The sequence below is a fragment of the Vulpes vulpes genome, chromosome 14 (assembly GCF_048418805.1).
Source record: "Vulpes vulpes isolate BD-2025 chromosome 14, VulVul3, whole genome shotgun sequence".
Classification (NCBI taxonomy): Eukaryota; Metazoa; Chordata; class Mammalia; order Carnivora; family Canidae; genus Vulpes; species Vulpes vulpes.
In genome coordinates this window covers 78,838,991-78,860,718 of record NC_132793.1, presented here as the reverse complement: position 1 = coordinate 78,860,718, position 21,728 = coordinate 78,838,991, and the positions used below count along the sequence as shown (strand labels likewise).

The 21,728-nt window shown below is 38.6% G+C and overlaps 1 protein-coding gene across 4 annotated transcripts in view; it reads right to left on the bottom strand.

Annotated features, from left to right (window-relative positions):
- Positions 1-1,723: 1,723 nt before the first annotated feature.
- The window catches only part of CERT1 (ceramide transporter 1), a 111,500-nt gene continuing 91,495 nt past the window's right edge, over positions 1,724-21,728 (bottom strand). For all 4 annotated transcript variants that reach the window (XM_025998297.2, XM_025998298.2, XM_072736996.1 and 1 more), the window contains 7 exons: positions 17,788-17,883; positions 15,002-15,134; positions 14,027-14,097; positions 10,757-10,885; positions 10,087-10,216; positions 8,812-8,948; positions 1,724-4,808 (listed from right to left, as the gene is read on the bottom strand). In XM_025998297.2, coding sequence (XP_025854082.1) covers positions 8,821-8,948; positions 10,087-10,216; positions 10,757-10,885; positions 14,027-14,097; positions 15,002-15,134; positions 17,788-17,883 — 687 coding nt within the window. In that variant the 3' untranslated portion in view covers positions 1,724-4,808; positions 8,812-8,820. The remainder of the gene's footprint in view (positions 4,809-8,811; positions 8,949-10,086; positions 10,217-10,756; positions 10,886-14,026; positions 14,098-15,001; positions 15,135-17,787; positions 17,884-21,728) is intronic.

Below are 21,728 nucleotides of genomic sequence, written 5' to 3'. Positions count from 1 at the left end.
TGGACTTCTCGGGGTTTGGAGTTGCAGCCCCAGAGCTGGAGCAGGAGCGCTCAGGCGAGGGCCCTGGGTCCTGGTGGGGGAGCCGCGGGGGGGCCCGGCCGCCAGCCCTCTGCTCTGCCTCCACCCGGCTTCGTGTTAGGAGCGCGGGACCCAGCGGGGCGCCCCTCGCAGCTCCCGCGCCCAGCGTGCGCCCGGGTCCAGGCCCAAAGCCTCGGGGCGGCGGGGCGGCGGGGCGGGTGGGCCCCGGGTGGGCGGAGGTAATGGAAATCCTCAGGTCAAAGGCTGCGCGTCCTCGTGTCCTGGTGCGTGTCGCCCGCAGCGTCCTCGGGGCTGGACGGGGTCCGCTGGCCCCTGGGAGCGCCTCCCCCGACGACCTCGGGGGCCCGGGGGCCGCACGATAAGGGGGGGCCCGAGGACGAGGAGGGCGGCCGGGGACCGGGGTCGGGGGGGTCGTGGGGCCCCGAGGAGCGGCCGGGACGGGCCGGCTCAGCCCCGGGCCCCACCTGCGTCCCCTTGGGGCTCGGTCCCCCGTGTCCACGACCAGCGGCCCGCGTGCACCTGCTGTGCGGCCTCGTTGCCCGACGCAGGAGCGCCCAGGACACTGCGGACCCCGGGCCCGGCGGGCGGCGTGGCCGGAGCCCCGCGCTGTGTCCGTGGGCAGCTCGGGGCCGCCTTTGCGGGTCCGCGTCCCCCGCCCCGTGCTCGTGGTGGCCCCGCGGAGCTGCCGACGGCCCCCGAGGGGCGCGGGCCTGCGGCGCGGACGGTCCCGCGTGGGGCGGGGGTTCCGTGGGCGGCCGGGCGGCGCACCTGCTGCTGGCCACGGGCGGGCGGACCGGGGCGCGGGGGGTTCTGGTGACGGCCCGGGAAGCGTCCCCGTTGGGACCAGGCCCGCCCCCCGCCCCCCGTCCCCGAGGCAGGCTCGCGGAAAGGGCGCTTTTAAATGGTAACAGCGCCCACGCCGACAGGTCCCGTCGTCATCTAGTTCAAACAGCGGCCAAGTCTAGAAGATGCCACGAAGCCAACTCGGCTGGAAATAAGCTGGTTCGAAGGACACGTCGTTGCGGGATGTCGCTCAGGCCAAGCCGGAGGCAACAGCGCAGGGCCCAGGGCTCCAAGGGCTCCCGAGGGACGACGGGCGGCGAGGCCTCGCGTCCAGCCCCGCAGCTGAGCCCAGCGTGTCCCGAAGCCGCAGCAGCCTCAGGGCCTGCCCCGGGCCCAGCGCCCCGCAAAGCCCCACCGCCCGGCTTGCGGCACACACTCCCCGGGTGTAATAAGTGGAGCTGCATCATTTAAATAAATAAGTGGGGATTTATTTAAGGGGAAGTAAGCGTAGTTGAGTTGTAAGCGCATGACTCGCACTGTACTTTCACTAGAAATACCCAACTGCATAGGCCTTTACTTTCTAGCAATTTCAAAAAACTCTGGACCGGCTTCTGCAGTAAGAATTTTATTTCACACCGTGACCCACCACACACACACACACACACACACACACACACACACACACACACGAAGGATTCACAAAATACAAAAATATACACAATCTATTCCACTCTGTTCTATATTGACTAAAAAAAAAAAAAAATTTACATGGATTTCTTGATCCCTAACTGGATTATAAATAACCCAGTTTAATAACTATTGAAGTCGAGGTAAGTTCTTAACTTACCTAGAATTAATCAGGCAGCATTTTGGGGTTAAGGAAAACAATCAAACAAGTACATTTGTCCATAATATTTTAATACTTTTCCACTTTTAAATACTGGTTTTAATTTTGTGATTGTAACATGGAAGATCCAACTTTATTATTTTTTAAAAACATCATCAGGATCATAAAGCTATTATAGAATAGTTACACTCTACACACTCCCAAGGTACTTTAAAATGATTATGTTTTGAGTTTGTAGATGAACAATGACGGTAATCCAAATACATTGTCTGTACAACTCGGACTAAATACTGGTAAAAGTGTTTAACTGGACAAACAATTGATAAGCTTAAAGATAACGGGCACATTTTCACAAGAGAACCAGCTCAGCCCAACTAAAATTTTCTTAATAGCAGCTGACACTGATGCTGTGTAGGTGTACAAATCAGCCTATGACACTGAACGAGTGGAAAACCTGCTGCTCGTCTCCCTTATCCTGTGTTCTTACGCCTTCTCCCAGCCATCCCCTCCTTGGTCTGGAGGTCTTTGTGGCAATCCCAAACCAAGAGCTGCTGCGACCACCCTCCGCCTCAGAATCAGCAGTCCTGAATTCCAAGTGAATCACTGTGCTCTCTTGTCCTTGTACAGCGGGCATTCAGGGACAAAACCCATCATTACCAATATTTTTCAAGTTTCTATCACAGTACAAAAGAGTAGAAAAGAGAATAAAAAGGTAATTTTTTGCTTTTGGGAAGGGAAGTAAGAAATTAGGGTGTTTGGGAAAACATCATGTCTATTCAGACACTAACAATTAGTCATAGAGGAATAATTCTAGAGGGGCCGAATATTGTTTAAAATGGCTAGTACCTCTCCAACTTTTGACCTTAGAACTTTTTTTGTATTCCCTATTTCTAAATCTGATCCGATGGGATTAACTCTAGTGAAGTATCTGTACAATTATCTAAAGGTAAATGTATCTTTTTATTCTTTTTTAAATACAAATATTTTTAGTGTGATCATTTCATTTACAGAATTGCAAAAGTGTTATCATTAACATTTAGTGCAAATGCAACTAATGGTAATTAGATTTAGACACTGCTTTGTGAGCCTTCCATACCTTGAAAATGAAGCTAGCTCTCCAATTTAGTTATGAGAGAGTTGCTTGTTCCTGTTCATGATAGTTACCAGACATGGCAAACAGAGAAACATTTATACTGGGCATAGAGAATTTTTTTGAAGATTCCCATCAGCGGCTATGGTGAATAAACCTTCCCGCCCCCCAACCCTCCCACACTCCCACCCCAATCCCACAGCTGATTGTAAAATAAAATACACATTTGAGGTATAAACTTTTCTTTTTTAAACATCACAATATAAAATGCTAACTGGTGATGTCGTAAACTCATATGATAATTTGTCTTATTTGCCTTACTAGCATTACCACCATATAGGCACTTTTCCACACAGTCAAATTATGAACAGCGTTTTTCTGTAATAAGGCATATTCCATACACATCATTTAGAGAAAGGTAAATTAAAAAATAGAAAAGATTTATGGAGCATGAAATCTGCGTGCATGTAATATAAGCCTATGTTTTATATGTATTTTTCTCTCTGTACAGAATAATAAATACCACTATATCTGATGCAAGTAATTCACTTCCAGGATAGTGCATATTAAGTGACCAGACTAATCCCATCATTAAATTATCACCTTGCATTCATCATTAAGACTCCATTACCATGTACGAAATATATACAGGACACGTTCCAAGTGATATGACTTTCTGCTTTACAAAATGGGTCTCATTTCTGTGTTTCTACAGAGATGAACAAGTCAGCAAAGCATCTACAAAATGCCTCTGACTGATGTAAGCACATTTGTGTATAAACAGAATGAAGTCTGTGAAGTGGGCAGTCATTTCTACTTCAGTGAGTACCATTCCTTGCCTCAACTCCATGCTTCAAGGTTTTTCACAGAGGCCTAAAACTAAAGAAGGTATTTTACATTTAAGTTCCTATAGCAACTAAGGAAAGAATTTCAGTTTGAATCACATGGAATCCTTTACTGCTCCGCTGAAAATTCTGAGCAAAGAGGCAAACAGGAGCACTGCTCACGTTTTCTAAGCATATCTTGCGACATAGCCTTGAAACGGACCCAAATCAGAAGAAGCAACAAACATGCCTGTTACGAATACCAGACACACTGAATCAAATGTCAAACCAAAACAGCCTGATTTGCTGTAACAATACCATATATCCTCTTATAAATTTCAAGAAAACATGAGCTCGTTTTACCCTTATCACTGTACCAGAAAGTAGTTTATACCCACAAGATTTTTATGTTTCTGTTTGGAGGCAAGCAGAACCAATTTAGGAATTACCAAACTGTTTGGAAACAAACTGAAAAAAAATCTGTAGCACACAGTATACAACTAAAAATACAATAGAAACATAAAGATACCTGGGGGAAAAAATAAAGCTTTTCATTCTTTCCCCATCAGAACCAAGGTTCTTCATAGGAGTAAGACTATAGAAAAGGCAAAATCACAGGTTACTGACAGCCCTCAGTTATTAAGACACGTGACAACATGAATCATTATAGAAATCAGCAGCAATGAATTCTAGGATTATACAAAGCAAAAAAGTCAAAAAATTCTGAACACATATTTAACCATAGGCCTGAAAAAAGAGCCCCATCCAGATATTTGGTGCACAGAAAGCACATGCCCCATATGCATTCAACTTTTGTGCTTTTCTTTTGTGCACAAAACCTGATACAAATGAGGATCTTAGGCTGGACCATAGTAAATTAAAAATTCTGAAAAAGTTCCCAAAAATTAAAGCATCAATTCCTAGTTGTGATTCAAAGTTGATTTTTTTTTTTCTCTTCTAGGAGCAAGCAAATAAAAATATAGCCATATACATGTAATTTTTACATGTATTTATAGTTATATGCTGAGCGAGGAGATCTAGCAGGAGACAGCTAGTGTTAGATGTTCACCTTTGCTATTGCAATATTTCTTCATTTTTGTACACAAGGCCAGGGTGTTGGGCCACAGACAAGGCTATATAGATCCTATGTTCCAGCTTAGAGCATTCAATTTTGTTTTTTATTTTTTCTTCCAACACGGAATGTCACACAGCCTTGCTTCAGTCACTGCAGGAAAGAAAATAAGTAAAAAATTAAGCAATATATTATTACTAACAGCTGTAAGACTACCCAAACAGGTTCCTCCTACCCTCTGAATTCATAGAATGCATAGATCTCTCTTAAAACTGTATGCTTTCAAGATTTTCACTTTCAAAAACAGAAAATTATAAACCTTACATACTTGAAACTTAGCAAGGAATAGAAGACATAAGGAATGTTTTGAAAGCTAGAATAAAAGGGAAATACATCATAGATAAGCAAGGAGGGAATAAACTAGAGGTCTTGGGATCCCTGGGTGGCGCAGCGGTTTGGCGCCTGCCTTTGGCCCAGGGCGCGATCCTGGAGACCCGGGATCGAATCCCACATCAGGCTCCCGGTGCATGGAGCTTGCTTCTCCCTCCGCCTGTGTCTCTGCCTCTCTCTCTCTCTCTGTGACTATCATAAATAAATAAAAAATTAAAAAAAAAAAATTTAAACTAGAGGTCTCTGGATTTATACCCCTAAAGCCAAAATCTATTTCTTCTTGGTCTTCAATAAAAATTATTCAATACCATTTATCAAGAATTCACAAGTTGTATTTAAGCTCTAGGAACAAACATACTCAGACATTGTCACATGAATTTAAGAGTTCTGACTATGAGGGGCGCTTTGGTGGCTCAGTTGGTTACGTGTCTAACTTTTGATTTTGTCATCAGGTCAAGCCCTGTATTGGTCTCTGCACTGAGCGTGGAGCCTGCTTAGTTATGATTCTCTCTCTCCTTCCCCACCTAGCTCTCTCTTAAAAAAAAAAAAAAAAAAAAGAGAGAGTTCTGACTGTGAGTTTTAAGTATCTTTAGACCTCATTCACTCTTCATGGAATTTCGCTGAGGATGATAAACACTATTGAAAGTTACTATTTTTTCATCACCAAAATTAGAAAGGATAGCTTTCCTAAGCTTTTAATGCTAGGATCCACTTCATACGTACCTCTTTCCAAACATTATGAAACAAGTATTACATCAGGTAAACAATGATTTTTTTTCACCATGTGTTAGGGTTTGAATCTGGTTCTTTGTCAGAAAGCAGCTCAACTGGACTGAAGGCCAGAGCTGAGTTTTGGCCAGGGAATCTTTTCAGGTCTGTCTTTACATACATACACAGACGCCTAAAAACAATGCTTCCTCTTTCCTCTGAGATGAATTTCAATCCCAGCCCTCCAGGTACTGTGTGCACATGTACGCAGATGCACACACAGACATACACACAAACAGGTCAATAAAAACAAGGCCCCAAATCCAATAGCTCCTGAGGCAAGTGTTAATAATATTAGTATGTATTTTTCAAATGCTTAAGTTTTATTTTTTAAATTTTTTTAAAAGATTTTATTTATTCATGAGAGACAGAGAGAGAGAGAGAGAAAGGCAGAGACACAGACAGAGGGAGAAGCAGGCTCTATGCAGGGAGCCCGATGCGGGACTCGATCCCAGGTCTCCAAGATCACGCCCTGGGCTGAAGGCGGCGCTAAACTGCTGCGCCACCCGGGCAGCCCGGAAAGTTTTTCTTAAAGATTTTATTTATTTATTCATGAGAGACATACATAGAGAGAGAGAGAGGCAGACTCCATGCAGGGAACCGGACGTGGGACTTGATCCCAGGACCCCGGGATCACAACCTGAGCCGAAGGCAGGCGCCCAACTGCTGAGCCACCCAGCGTCCTGAAATGCTTAAGAAAATTAATCTTCTTTTCGAACATAGTTCAGAGCATGTTCTACATATAACTGCATTGTGATTTCTTTTACTTAATAGTTATATTTTCTGCCCTGCTTGTTAGCAAGGCTCAAGGTAGAGGTCAAGAAGAGAGAAAGCAGATTATAGCTGCACACTTGGTCTTGATTAGAGTAAATAGCATTCTTCAGAAATCTTAAGGCTGTGGGGAGAGATACCCAGTTAAGTCGGGTGACAAGACTGCTACCATCAAGTGGCATCAGGTTTCTAGTTTATTTGAGGTAACAGCGCAGAGATAGACCAGCAAACTTCATGTCCAGATCTAGCCATAACAATTCTAAAGTACACGGTATTCTAGAAATCACCAACACATCTATGCTTGCAGAGAGTCTCTCAGAAGTCAGGCTGCATCCTAGAATACTAACCGTTCAGATAAGACCAGAGCCTGTCTGACATTTTCAGGTGAGCTTTTTCCTGGAAAAAGCTAAATATCTACCATGTCACTGCAACAACTCTTATGTTACCATCTGATTAAAAAAACCTCAAAGGCTAAATTTATTAAGAAAGGCATACTATAAACCAGAATCAGCATCAGAAACCAGAATTAGTTAATAATATGTCACTATATACTTATTGAACATATTCTTTTATCTAAAGAAAGTGACTCACAAATATACATGTCTCAGCCAATGACTTAATATTCCATGTAGGTAAGAATGAGAGGACATTCATATATACTTGTGGCTTATGAATTCTACTTTGGTAATCTCTATTAAAAATTTAAATGTTGACACATACTGAGAGAGTTCATAGAAACAGAACTATACAAATTGTTCTCAAATGGACCAAGAAATGTTCAAACTATTCATAATAAGAGAAATACAATAAAAACTACACTGAGAGTGGTTTTGCCTATCAAGGTGGGAACAATCCACGTTCTGTTTCATACACTGTGTGAGAGGGTTCAGAGAAACAGACACTCAAATGTCTTATTGCTGGCGAGACGGTAAGTTAATAAGACCTCTCCGGGGGAGGCAATACCTACATTACAAATGCACAACCTCCCCAGAGGTGCTGGCAGTGTCATATCTAGTAACTTATCCCACATAAAACTTGCAAGTGGATATAACTATTAACATTGTTCTAGCAAAAACTGAAAACGACTTCAATACCTAGCAGTGGAGGACTGGTTAAATTATGTACATCTATATGATGAATACTGTATAGCCACAAAAAAATAAGGAGGTGGTCCATGCTGTTAAGCAGAGACCTTTAAAGTAAGTGGAAAAACAAGATGCAGAACAGCGTCTTTTGAACAACAACAAAAGTGTATGCGTGGGAGGAATACACCTGAATTTGCTTATTCAGGCTTAAAAAATTCTCTGCAAAGATACACAACAAACTAGTAACAGGAGTTACACTCTTTCATTTGGGGCTGGAGGGAGGGCAAAACTGGGTGAGTAGGGGGCAAGGGATCAATTTCACTATTTATCTTTTCACACTTTTTGACTTATGAACCATGTTAACATCATTTCTTTAAAAAACCTAAAGATTCCAGCTCTTTGTGCAAAGACGTTCAGCGTGGCACCAACAGTCAAAATATGGGACCACATTACTGTGGAACTGGGTAATAAATTCTGCAACATTCATATAACCAATTCTAAAGGAAGGAGACAGTTCTATATGTCTCACATCTTTATATCCAATAACAGTCAAGATATATTGTTAGGTAGAAAAAGCAAGTTTTACAACAGTAAGTAGAGAATAAACACATTTTTAAAAAATAATTAAGAATATATGTCACTCACAACATACATACAAAAGTATGGAAGAAAAGACAACGAACCTAAAGTAATTTCTGGGAAGGGAAAAAAATAGGGAATTTGTACTGGAATTCTATGGCTCCATAATGTTAAAATCTCTTTGCATAAGAAAATACATCTAATATACGCAGAAAAAAAAACATGTTTTAAAGCTTAAAAACTACAATTTACAACTCTGGGAACATCTCAAAACACAGAAACTACTTCTAACAATTAACTAGATTTTAGTTTCTGCAGAGTCGTATTAGTCAAAGTTTTTTTTTTTTCTTTAAAGATTTTATTTATTTATTCATAGAGACACAGAGAGAGAGGCAGAGACACAGGCAGAGGGAGAAGCAGCTCCATGCAGAGAGCCTGACGTGGGACTCGATCCAGGGTCTCCAGGATCACGCCCTGGGCTGCAGGCAGCGCTAAACTGCTGCGCCACCGGGGTTGCCCTTAGTCAAAGTTTTTAAAAAAGAGTAACATATATCTTCCAGTACCTGTTAACACTAGAACAGAATGGGTTTTCCTGCAGTTTTTTCTTGGACGTAAGATGTAAAACGTTTTAGAAACTTCGGATACTCTCGCTTTGCCACTGCCCTTAATACTGAGGCTGGTGCCCATCCTCCAGGGTTCACTGCAAGATAAAGGGAAATTAAAACCTGTTGGGACACAATTCTCCATTTGTATGTAAAACACTCATTTTGTTCCTTTGCTTTTAAAAAATTTCTCACATTGGAACAGTTAACATCTCTTAAAATCCTGACCATTCATGCTAACCACCACACAAGAACACATAGCAAATAAGAAGGCACCTATTACCTATCTGAGATGTTCTTGGCTCCCTAAATTATAAGCAAATCTTAATATAGTAACATTTTAGGTTATGTAAGATAGATTTGTCACTCTTACTATAATCAAATAATACATCACTCAGGCACAACTGTCTCTTAAAACACCGTAGCAGTTTTGTCCCCGTAAAAAGAAGGCATGAGGATTTGATTAGAGGGACTCCAATGACTACTGCAGGTGGGAAATGGGTTAGAAGAATCCTAAGCAGGCAATTATCCAGGAAACAAAAAAAGCCTGACAATGAGAAACAGAACTGTTCATTTCCTTTACTAGTATTGCTTATATTCCTAACTATACATGTATTTTTATTAGACAAATATGTAACAAGATTTTTTTTTTAAGATTTTATTTATTTGAGAGACAGAGTGAGAGAGAGAGGATGAGCAGGGGGAGGGGGAGACAGAGAAGGAGAAGCAGACAGACTCCCCACCAAGCAAGGAGCCTGAAGCGGGACTCAATCTTTGGATTCCGGGATCATGATGCAAGCCAAAGGCAGATGCTCAACTGACCAAACCACAGGCGCCCCATAGTAAGATGGTTCGTAAAGCCAAGCGTATGTGAAAGTCATCTAGAGATGGAAGTATTAAAATGTATCTACCTAGCCCCAGCCTAAAAAATTCTGATAGAGTAGTTCTGGGATCAAATTTAGACATGACTATTTTCAAAGTTTCCTGATAATTTCAATACACATCTCTCCAAATTAAAAATTACTAATCTAAATGATAAAAACTAAAAAGGCTTTTAGATTATAGGAAGAAAATCTAGGGGTGCCTAGCTGGCTCTGTTGGAAGAGCATATGTCTCTTGATCTCGGGGGTCAGGAGTTGTTGCCGCATGTTGGGTGTAGAGATCACTAAAATAATAGTGAATGACTGAATGAAAATCTACATGCCCAAGTAGCAAAAGAAACCCCAAAATACATACCATTAGCTACATATGTAATCTTGCATAGAATGTTGTCCCTGCTGATCTCCTGGTTTCCCTCTGGTGGGCTTACCAAGGTTTGACAAATCATAGCAATATTTATTTTGGCACGGACACATCGATTGTTTAGCTGCCAAAACAAATAACAGAAACGAAACATCAGTGCAGTAGATGCTTAGCATTTTATAATCCCTAATGGTCTAATACATTAGGTTATCTAAAACTACAGCTCATCAACATCTCCAACAAATCTTATAAGCACCAATAAATAAAACAAGCTGTTATGACATCAGAAATGTTTTTCTCTCCTCTTAAGCAGTAGATGGAGCTAAACTGAGATAGAAACCACAGAGGTTCTGCGAGCAGTTGATCATGGCTGGAGAGGGAACTGTGGAAAGCAGCCTTCCATTATTTACCCATTCAGTTCTGTTTCCTCTAACTTCAGGAGGAAAGGAAAACAGCCCCTGCTGGGTGGGTGTTCACAGCCATGACTGCTGTCCTTGGATAACACATGGGCTATCATGTCCCAAGAAGCCAATTCAACAGAAAACAAAATCTAAGAAATGTTATCAAGTATTTCTGTGTGTCCTATGTGTTTATCACTTTCATTCTGCACTGTATATTTAGCTTCATACTGTACAACTATACACATTTATATAAATGCACTTACAGGAGCACTGTCATGATCCACAGAAAAATTACACACTATCCAAGTTTCAGGGTCATTTTCAGTCAAGGCTGGTATTTTTCGAATGGCAGAAAGATATAATACATCTCGCTGGGAAGCAGGCCACACTCTCTGTGGAAGAAGTAAAAATCTTTCAAAAATGTGAACTACTTTTAAATTCCTATGTAATATGAAACTGACAGAGAAACAAATGTAAAACCAATAAATAACTTAGGCAAAGGTAAAATCTGTCAAATTTTAAATGGACAGTATCTGAAAGTACCCAGCAAAGTAAATTATGAATACTGAATTAATGGCTTTGCAGAATTATAATAGCATCAAAGGGATAATCTTTTTTTTTAAATTGTGGTTATATGTAACAAAAATTTTACCACTTAAAGCATTTTTAAGAGTATAATTCAGTGACGTTACATTCATAATATTACATAAACATCATCATTTCCAAAATTTTTTATCAACCTGAACAGAAATTCTGTACTCAATGAGTAATTAATTCCCCATTATTCCCTCCCAAAGACCCTGGTAATGTTCTATTTCTATTTATTTATTTATTTTAGATTTTTAATTTATTTGAGAGAAAAAGCACCAGTGGGGAGGAGAGCGTAAGCAGGCTCTCCGCAGAACAGAGAGTCAGCCACAGGGGCTCTATCCCCAGGACTCTGGCTGGAATCACGACTGGAACCAAAGGCAGAGGGAGATGTTTAACCAACTGAGGCACTGAGGTGCCCCTAACATTCTGCTTTTCAGTATTCAACCTCTGTTTAAAGTGTTCAGAGACTTAAACACTAAGATTTCAGTGTAAGAAGACTGCTCCTTTGACATCGTAATCACATCTGAAGAATACCAAATCAATTAGACTGAATCTTTCAACTTTATGGTATGCAGGGAGACACATCATGTTGGGATGATAAAGGAAATGAGATTTGTGAAAACAGACTGTGTACTTTTAAATGACAGAAAATATACACTGTGCCTTTCCTAATTGTTGAGTATAATAACCAACAACTCAATGTCAATACAACACGAATCATTTGGAAAGTGAAATGGTTCATATATTAAAGATAATAAATTTCACAAAATACATGAAAGCAGTGCTGAGCACTGCTATGTGAAGCTAGTAATATAGGAAAATTTGACTGTGTTAGAATAAATGAATGCAAGTCCACAAGAATGAGAAGATGAAAAGTTAAAAAGAGTGAGAATGACTTAAATATCAGGAGAGAAGTAGCCCTCTTTAAGATCAAATTATAAAAAAAAAAAAAAAAAGATCAAATTATAAAATAAGCCACATTTAAAGGAAAAGTTGTATAGCATTACTGAATTTTTGAAAAAAAAAATAATACCAGGATAATTTATTTAAACATTTATAATTCTAACTTAAATTTTGTTACATTGAAGAGACATTAAAAGTTTTTAGCTTTATTTTTCAAAAAGTGATTGTAATACAGCTTATTTAAATCCTTCCCTCCATCTACTATTTACGAAGTGAAATATTTTCAGCAGACTGTTTCCCAAGATCAATTGTCCTCAGATTATAAGATTCTTCTATGTCATTTCTATTGATTCCAAATTAAAGGCAGTTAATCGGTATTTTTAACATTTATTCAACTTTAAGCTTCCCTTGGACTCCCCAAATCTGTATGCTAAAGCAGAATCTTTGTTGTTATACACTCCTTTTTTAATTGAAGCAAAGTTAACCTATAATGTATTTTTTACACATTTCTTAAGCAGCTACCATGTAAAATCAGGCCTACCTCATAATCATTACATTTAAGATGCCCCACATGACAAAACTGAGTTCAGGAAATACCTAACAAACCCACAATATTTTCATATATTCAACCCAATTAAAAAGTCATTTATTTTTTAATTTTTTTTAAGATTTTAAAAAAATTATCCATGAGACACGGAGAAAGAGGCAGTGACATAGGCAGAGGGAGAAGCAGGCTCCCTGTAGGGAGCATGATGTGGGACTCGATCCCAGGACCCTAGGATCATGAGCCAAAGGCAGATGCTCAAACCACTGAGCCACCCAGGTGCCCCTAAAAAGTCATTTAAAGAAGAGAAAAAGGAAGCACCTATTGAATTATTGTATTTCTTACATAACATAAAATATTACATTGAATGGATCTTTCTAAAATTATAGGTCCTTTTTATTATTTGACTTTTAAAAAATTGAAGGTTATATTATTTTCAGGTATACAACATGCTGATTTGACCATTTTATATATTACTCAGGGCTCACCACAAAAGGTGTATTCACCATCTGTTATTGTAACCTTATTACAAATATTACTACCTTCCCTATGCTCTACTTTTTATAACTGGAAGTTTGTACCTCTTAATTCCCTTCATTTATCTTCCCCTTCCTCCCACATACTATCCCCATTTATCGTTTTTTTACACAATATATTATTCGGCAATTTTCAGGAAACAGAGAAGAATAAGGTAAGAGAAATATTAATTCTTTAATTTTAAATATCTAAGAATAGCAGAGAAAGAGATGAAGAAAAAGTGAAATGAAAGTGAACCAATTTAGGGGCACCTGGATAGCTTAGTTGGTTAAACATCTGCCTACAGCTCAGATCACAATCCCGGGGGTCCTGGGATGAAGCCCTGCACTGAGCAAGTTGCTCCATAAGGAGTCTGCTTTTCCCTTTCCTTCCTGCTCGTATTCTCTCTCTCTGTACCTTTCAAATAAATAAATAAATAAAACCATCAAAAAAAAAAAAAAAAAAAAAGAAAAAGGAAGAAAGTGAACTAATTTTAATGACGTTTCGGTGTGCTCTGGTATATGACCAACTTCTTAATAGTTATGCTTAGCAATTTCCCCATGCTTTCAGATAATCCACTTACATGACTTAACATACATACTTTCCATTCCCTTCATTACTATGGTCACAGGAAATGCGGATTCACTTTTGTATTTGGTAATGATCACTCATCGCCTAAAAAGACTAGACGCTACAAAAATATTTAACAGGATTTCAGTATTTTCTAAATTTTAAGTGGACATAACTAACTGGAGATCTTTATCAAACATACTGTTTCTGGATATTTCTCAGGTTCTTGTCTTAGGTTCAGCTTTGAAGGAACTGATATCCTTTCAAACATGTGACGTTCATGCATCATTAACAAAGTCTCTGGATCTTTTACGGCATTTGATTTCCTGCCAAATTTTACTTTTAGAGAATTTATACATGTCTCACTTTGAACTACAGTGAAATCCTTTTGGGATGAAGAGATTTTTACCTTGTGAGTTTGATAAACGATGATTGCATTATCAGCTAATGTTTCCACCACATGAAAGTTTTCTATAGTTGCTGAAATGAAGAAAAAAATATTAGTAGCCAAAAATATACATTACCTCTTCCTAGAATGTGATTAACTCAGTTATATTGCTGGACCCTGTGATAACATGAGCAGGACCAAGTTCAAATGGAAGGTAGTTAATACTTCCTACTAGGGCTACAGACAGTGGCCATGAGGCTTATCACCAGGAAATCTCATTTCCTCTGGACCAATTATCTAGCTCCCACAAAAAGAAAGCATTTCTAATCCCACTGCATTACCCAGACACAAATTCCTGTCTATGACCATTTCCTGTAAACTCTAATTTACTGAAGTTGAATAAACTCTTCTGTCTAGGCTTAGGTGACTATATTTGTGGAAAAAGAATATCAAACTGTCACTAATACACATCTTACGATGTTCGAAATTATCATGTATTTATGAAATTTGGTGCCTAAGAGGAACAAATACATACAAACAAACATACCCCAAGAATAACTCTAAGCAGACCACAGCAGGATTTGTCTCGGGATTACTAGAGAAACAAAACAGTTTGGGAAAGTAGGTGATAAGACAGAAACCTTTAATTTTAGTACTGGCCTTTCTACTAACTAGGCTCTGTGGCTTCTGACAAGTCACTTATCCTGATTTTTACTTTGTTACCTACTTATCCTGCAGGATTATTGAAGTACTGGATCAAATGCTGTAACACAGAAACATTTTGTACAGTGTTTCACTGTACAAGCATTACTTCACTGTAAAGCTCTATTTAAATGTAAGTAAAAACAAAAAGTAAATGCAAGCTATTATCAGATTTTCCAGATATTTTCTACATTGACTTTGTAAACTGTAGATGAGATGCAAAACATGGGGTTGGATTTGACATTACATTCAAAATAATAATTATATTATGATATATTAATAGTGGCAGCTTACTTTCCCAATCATTGCGAACATCAACATTCCAGAAGTAATTGCAGACCTCATGTCCTGTAACACCTTTCACTGCATGAGTAGCTTTCAAAGGATCCAGAACAATTCCATTTTCTTCTACTTCCCTTCTATATACCTAAAGAAGATATACTTAAAATTAACAGGCAACATATAAAAAAATCATCTCCTTAAGGATATTGATTTTTTTTTAAAGATTTTATTTATTTATTCATGATAGTCACACAGAGAGAGAGAGAGAGAGAGAGAGAGAGAGAGGCAGAGACACAGGTAGAGGGAGAAGCAGACTCCATGCAGGGAGTCCGACACGGTACTCGATCCCAGGCCTCCAGGATTGCGCCCCGGGCCAAAGGCAGGCGCCAAACCGCTGCGCCACCCAGGGATCCCCGAATGATATTGATTTAAAGCAATTTTGTTCAATTCTACATACCCAGCATTTAAAATAGTATCTCAAACACAGTAGGCTCTCAATTATTTGTTGAATCAATGACTCCACATCCAGGATAGAGCCACATCCAGGATAGAGCCCAACACAGAGCTTGATCTCACAACCCTGAGATCACAACCTGAACCGAAATCAAGAGTTGGAGGCTTAACTGACTGAGCCACCCAGGCGCCCCATACTATCTTGCTTTAAATACTGATGTTGCGTACCTAAAGTTCTAAAATTAATTACCTCAAAATTATAGGGTTTGCTACTTTAGGAAATTTTGCAATAAGTTCTTTCGAGAAATGAATAATCATGTTACTGTAGGAAGAACCAGCTCTCTATGGAGTGCTTTATGGGTCCAGAAACTGTTAGGCATTTCACATACAGTTTCTCTCTTAAAATCTTTCTCATCAAACTACTTTTCCCTACATGTTTATTTATTCACATTATTGAGATGGCTGAAAAATGGAAAACCAGTTACACAAATTGGAAACTTCAGACTTTTAAATCCTCTCCTCATACTTCATATGGCTCTTAAGCTTGTTACTAACCTTCTATAAGACATCCAACAGCTTGACTTCTCTATTACTGGTTACTTCTCTTACTTAGGTAAGCTTTCATCCCCATGTACCTGATTCTCTTAAATGGTATGCTTGGTCTTTAGTTTCTTCCTTATATAGTGGCTAGCCTACTGCTACAGACAAGAGACTATTCTCCTTGGTAGGCTATTTTATACTCTCCATAATCCAAGCTCTCTCTCTCTCTCTCTAGTGTTGTGGGCTGTAGGAACATTTATTCTCTATTTTTCATTCCACATGGAGGGACTTCATCTAGAAGATCACTCCTGGTTTTTCTTCACCCTTTCACTTCTCCCTTCCTCGGGGTACAACAATGAATTAACCAACTGTTGAGTATAAAATAAGGACTGGAAGTCTTGGCTCACTTCTTTTTCTACAGAGAGCATGCGTCTTGGTTTTCTTTTTGGGCTTACACTTGTGGAGAAGGCCTATGATTGATTATCTAGCTATGTCAGAAACATTGTTTAATTTTGAGTTAATATATTAGCAAGACCTTGTGGCTGCTGATCTAAAGCCATATTCTTCAATTAGCTTATTAAATTTATAGTTAGCATTCTGGTATCTCATTTGCTTGTCTCTTACTTCTTTTTTAATGATTTTATTTATTTATTTGAGAAAGAGAACAGAGCAAGAGACAGAGCACCAGTGAGGATATGGGGCAGCGGGAGAGCGAGAAGCAGACTGCCCGCTGAGCAGGGAGCACTATGAGGGGCTTGATCCCAGGAGCCTGGGATCATGACCTGAGCTGATGGCAGACGCTTAATTGATTGAGCCACCCCATCTCTTCTGATTTCTTAATTAGATCCCTATTCAGGAGGAAAGGAAATTCCAACATCTGATATTGTATCTCTATTGCTAGAATAATTGTGGTAAACACAGTCTATGAAAAGAATTCCTGAGTAAGAAGTTTGCTTTCATGTTTTCACTTGTGTTATATTTTTTGTCTAAAATACCCTTGGCTTCACCTTTATCACAATGTTGCTTCGATTTCCAGACATAGTTCAAATGCTTATCCAGTAAAAAACAATCTGTTTCATGTAAGAGCTCTTTCTTTTCCAATTTTCTCCACTAATCTGTGCACATCATTCAATATGTTATCAGATAGACACAAGTAACAGTATCTTTAAATGTCAATATCCTTCTTCCCCAACGAGTTTCAGCTTGGAGAAAGTCTTATTAAACATCACTTTATCTTTAGCACAGAGCCTTGGGCATAAGTATACCAAATTCAAATATCAAAATTCAGTGCAGCTGCTGTTTTGAATCCATCTCTAAATCTTATTCCTTGATCTTATTCTCTGTCTCTTGTGCTTACAGATGTGTACAAAATTAGCAGACTCACCTCCAAGTACTGATAGAAGATGCAGTGAGAGAAAGGATAAGAAGTGATATATAGACCAAAAAGGGGAACAAAGTGACATCTGGGTACAAAATTTAGTATATTAAAAAATAAAGAGAAATATCCAAATAGAAAACCATCAACTAATTATGACTTCCTAACATCTAAACACCCAAATTGTATTTTCTCCATGGCCCAGGCAAAACAGAATGGTTTATACATAGGTTTTTATTGAGATCATAAAGAAATTGTCTAAAAGGCAAAGTACATTTTACTTCCTAGTATCTAGTGGTTTTTTGATCATATGTAATAATCTGTTTAAAAGAAAATTTAAAATGCTACCCTCATTCACATCAATGGTTAGTGATGATAATATGCTATAACATCTGCAATTAGCAACCTATAATATTTTACTGGAAATTACCTTCATTTCTCCTTCTTCTACAACCAACTGCCAATTAGCATCTCCACCTACATCCTGTAATGAATAAGTCATATGGTTTTGCACCATCTCTTCAACCTTGGAAAGAAAAATAAAGCCATAAGAATTCATATCCAATGAATAGCCATGACATAATCTCTAAAACAGAATGGTACTGAGTTTATTTCAGCTCAGAAATGTTCTTAGAAAGCTGAGCAACGAAATGCACAAAGGTTAGTAGATTTTAAATAGTGTTGAAGAGTTTAGTGCACATTCCAGATATCATATTACAGGTTAATGACAGGGGCGGGGCAAGGGGTGGGGGACACGCAGAGAAGGAAGATGCTTCACTCAAATAACATATATTGAAAAAAAAAAAAAAACATACATTGGCCTAAAGTTCATCAAGTGAGCAAAATAAGCATTTTCTGGAAAAAAAATTCCTTCCTTTACCATAAAATGTTTCCTTATAGAGATAATGTCTTAAAACATAAAATCATGTGACACTAAGGATAAAAGGTACACAAAGAAATGGATCTAGTCCAGTAGTTCTATGTTTAAGACTATAAAGATTAATAAAAAGTTATATGGCAAGATAACTTTCATTACTTCACTAACAAACTTCACTTCTACCATGATTATAAGCCAAGTTAAAAAAAAAAAAAAAACCAATCCCCCATTTATTTGACTCCAATTTCATTGTTTTACATTCTTTTAGGGAAAATGAAATATATATGCAAACATTTGCAAACAATCACCTTTTAGTATCTTCTTTTAAATTAACTAAATTAGTCTTTTTACTGAAATTTAAGTAAAATCTGTGCTTTTAACTATCCTAAATTACTCCTATATATCTTATATAAACAAAACTGAGTATTTCACACTCTGAGAATCCACAATCACATTTATTGGTAAGATTTCATGTGAGTGCTATTTGCAAACTCTTAGTTTGAAATGTTTTTATTTTTCTTATAGATTTTTATCCATTTATTCATGAGCAACACAGAGAGAGAGAGAGAGAGAGAGAGAGAGAGAGAGAGAGAGAGACAGAGAGACAGAGAGGTAGAGAGGCAGAGACACAGGCAGAGGGAGACGTAGGCTCCATGCAGGGAGCCCAACGTGGGACCTGATCTTGGGTCTCCAGGATCACACCCTGGGCTGCAAATGGCACTAAACCGCTGTGCCACCAGGGCTGCCCTGAAATGTTTTTAAAAAGAAGTGAAGTGATAAAAAGATGGTTTCTGAAGGAGTTGCTTCTTTATCATCTATTCAGAGACACTTTTTCTAAGCTCCATTTTCTAAACTTTTACTTATAATTTCATTTTATATAATAAGTACATTAGAGAAGGCAGGAAAGAGTTGGAAATAGTATATTATACTACCACTTGATTTATTCCTAAGTTTACTTATCTTAGATAAAATTTACTATGTTTATTAGGGATACAGAATAGAATAAGAATAGTGTACAAATATTTTGAAATAAATATATTAATGGTTTTGAGACAAAAAAAAAAGCTAAAATTATTAACTCTGGGGTAAAATTTTTCCACACAAAAGGATGTTATCAATATATTACAGTAACATCATGTACTTCTACTGCATAAAGTTTTCCAGATTTCAGAGTGCATTTTTGTTTGTAGGTATGGCTTTAATATCTCCCTAATTTGTAAAAATTATAAAAATGTTTTTGAGAAAAATTTTATATTGAGGTTCTACAATCTATTTTTCTACTAAATAAAACACTAACATAACATTTTATACTTTTATTCATAGTCCTCAAAACAATGTGAATGGTGCTGGGTTACAGACTTGAAAGAAATTTAAAAATGTGACTAATAGTACATTCTGTAATTTAAAAAATTTTATTACTTTTTAAATTTTATTTATTCATGAGACACGGGGGGGGGGGGGGGGGGGGAGGACGGGGCGGGGGCGGGCACAGGCAGAGGGAGAAGCAGGCTCCATGCTGGGAGCCTGACATGGGACTCAATCCTGGGTCTCCAGGATCACGCCCTGGGCTGAAGGTGGCGCTAAACCGCTGAGCCACCGGGGCTGCCCTTAAAATTTTTTTTTTAGTTTTAAAGTATTTATTTAAGTAATTTCTACACTCAACACAGAGCTCGAACTCATGATCCCCAGATCAAGAGTCCCATGCTCTTCTAGCTGAGCCAGCCAAGTGCCCCATATTCTACACTTTGCTACAAAATATGACTCTAGGGGGCTGCCTGGAAAAATGTGTGTACCTCTGATTTTGAAATCTGCTCTGAGTAAGGAGGACTAATGCAAGATTTCCAAATTATAAAAACATACAAAACATACCTGAATTCCCAAAGAGAAAGGAATAAAGAAGCTCCAGTTAGTATGCATAAATAAAACCACCGCTGTAGTACTGGCTTGATTCATTTGTCTTTGCCATATGGTGATTGGGAAAAAATTTTACCCTTTTTAGATCCAAAGATCTTAAAAAATTTTAGATATGAATATGTACTTTATAGATGGGGCACTAGGAGTTAAGAACACCTACATTATGAGATTAGAAGCAGAAAGAAATGCTTCCCAGGAGTAAGATCTACTTTAACTAGACTACAGGTGAAAGAATGTAGGATTTTACTCTGTTAAGAAATAAAGAGTTCTAGGTGCCTGGGTGGCTCAATGGTTGAGCATCTGCCTTTGGCTCAGGTCGTGATCCTGGGGTCCTGGGATCGAGTCCCACATCAGGCTCCCCACAGGGAGCCTGCTCCTCCCTCTGCCTCTCTCTGTGCATCTCCAGTAAATAAATAAAATCTTTAAAAACAAAAACAAAATCTTTAAAAACAAAGAGTTGTGTTTCAAAAAAACAGTGCCACGTAAGCTCTTTTGTTGGAGAGTATGCAGGTAATTTTGTTTTTGTTTGGGAGCTTACTCCTGATTAGTTATTTCAAATGTTTGAATAATGAGAAGATATTTTTGTGTTCTGGTCCCAAAGACACTAGATTCCACAAATATAAAGTGATAGCTGTTCACATAGGTTAAAACAAAGTACAGTAAGCATATTTAAAATGATCTCTCTGGGGATCCCTGTGTGGCCCAGTGGTTTAATGCCTGCCTTTGGCTCAGGGCATGACCTCCGGGTTCCAGAATAGAGTCCCACCGGAGGCTCCCTGGAATCTTTATCCATTATGGCATCTTCCCTGATGTAATAACATGGAGATTAAGGAGAGAGGTGATAACAGGTAAAATCTCACTATAACTTATTTCATGTTCACTACAATAAAATCTGAAGTAGTAAGTGTTACTATTGGGGAAGTGACTCAGGCATTTGTGATCACACTGACACTTTGAATCTACCCCAATGATCTGCTTTGTTTATTGTTTTCAGTTATGACAGCATATCAAAAATAACTGGAAGGGGCCATTTAGATGGATGACAACAACAAAAGCCAAATTTAACATTTTATTAGGTTCAAAATTTGATACACTACAAAATATTACTAGTAACATCTGCTATCATTATAAAAAACAGACTGAGTCAAAATCATTGAGGCAGGTTTCATCTGATTTAGTAGTGTTCACTAGTTTTAATTAGATGAAGCATAATTTCAGGAATCATGCCCTTGATTTTTTATGGACCTAGTGTTGAAAATGATAAGCTGACATATACAGCATCTTCACAGTAAATGAACTATGAAAACTGAACATATTTAAAATAAGAGATGATGGATGCCAAGTCTAGCCTTTTCTTCCACCTCCCATTTGAGTCACGCAGTGTGCCATTTTAGGAGGCTAACTGGATTTTTCTAACATTATCAATACAGAAATTTTTATTGATGATGTAACAAAAATGTAATGAACAAAATTCTAATGAACAGAAGTCTAGAAGAGTTCAAAGACTTGTCAGATCTCTTTTCTCTTACTCATGTGAAAGGAATACAACTATACTTATTGTTACAGAGTCAGAGGGATTT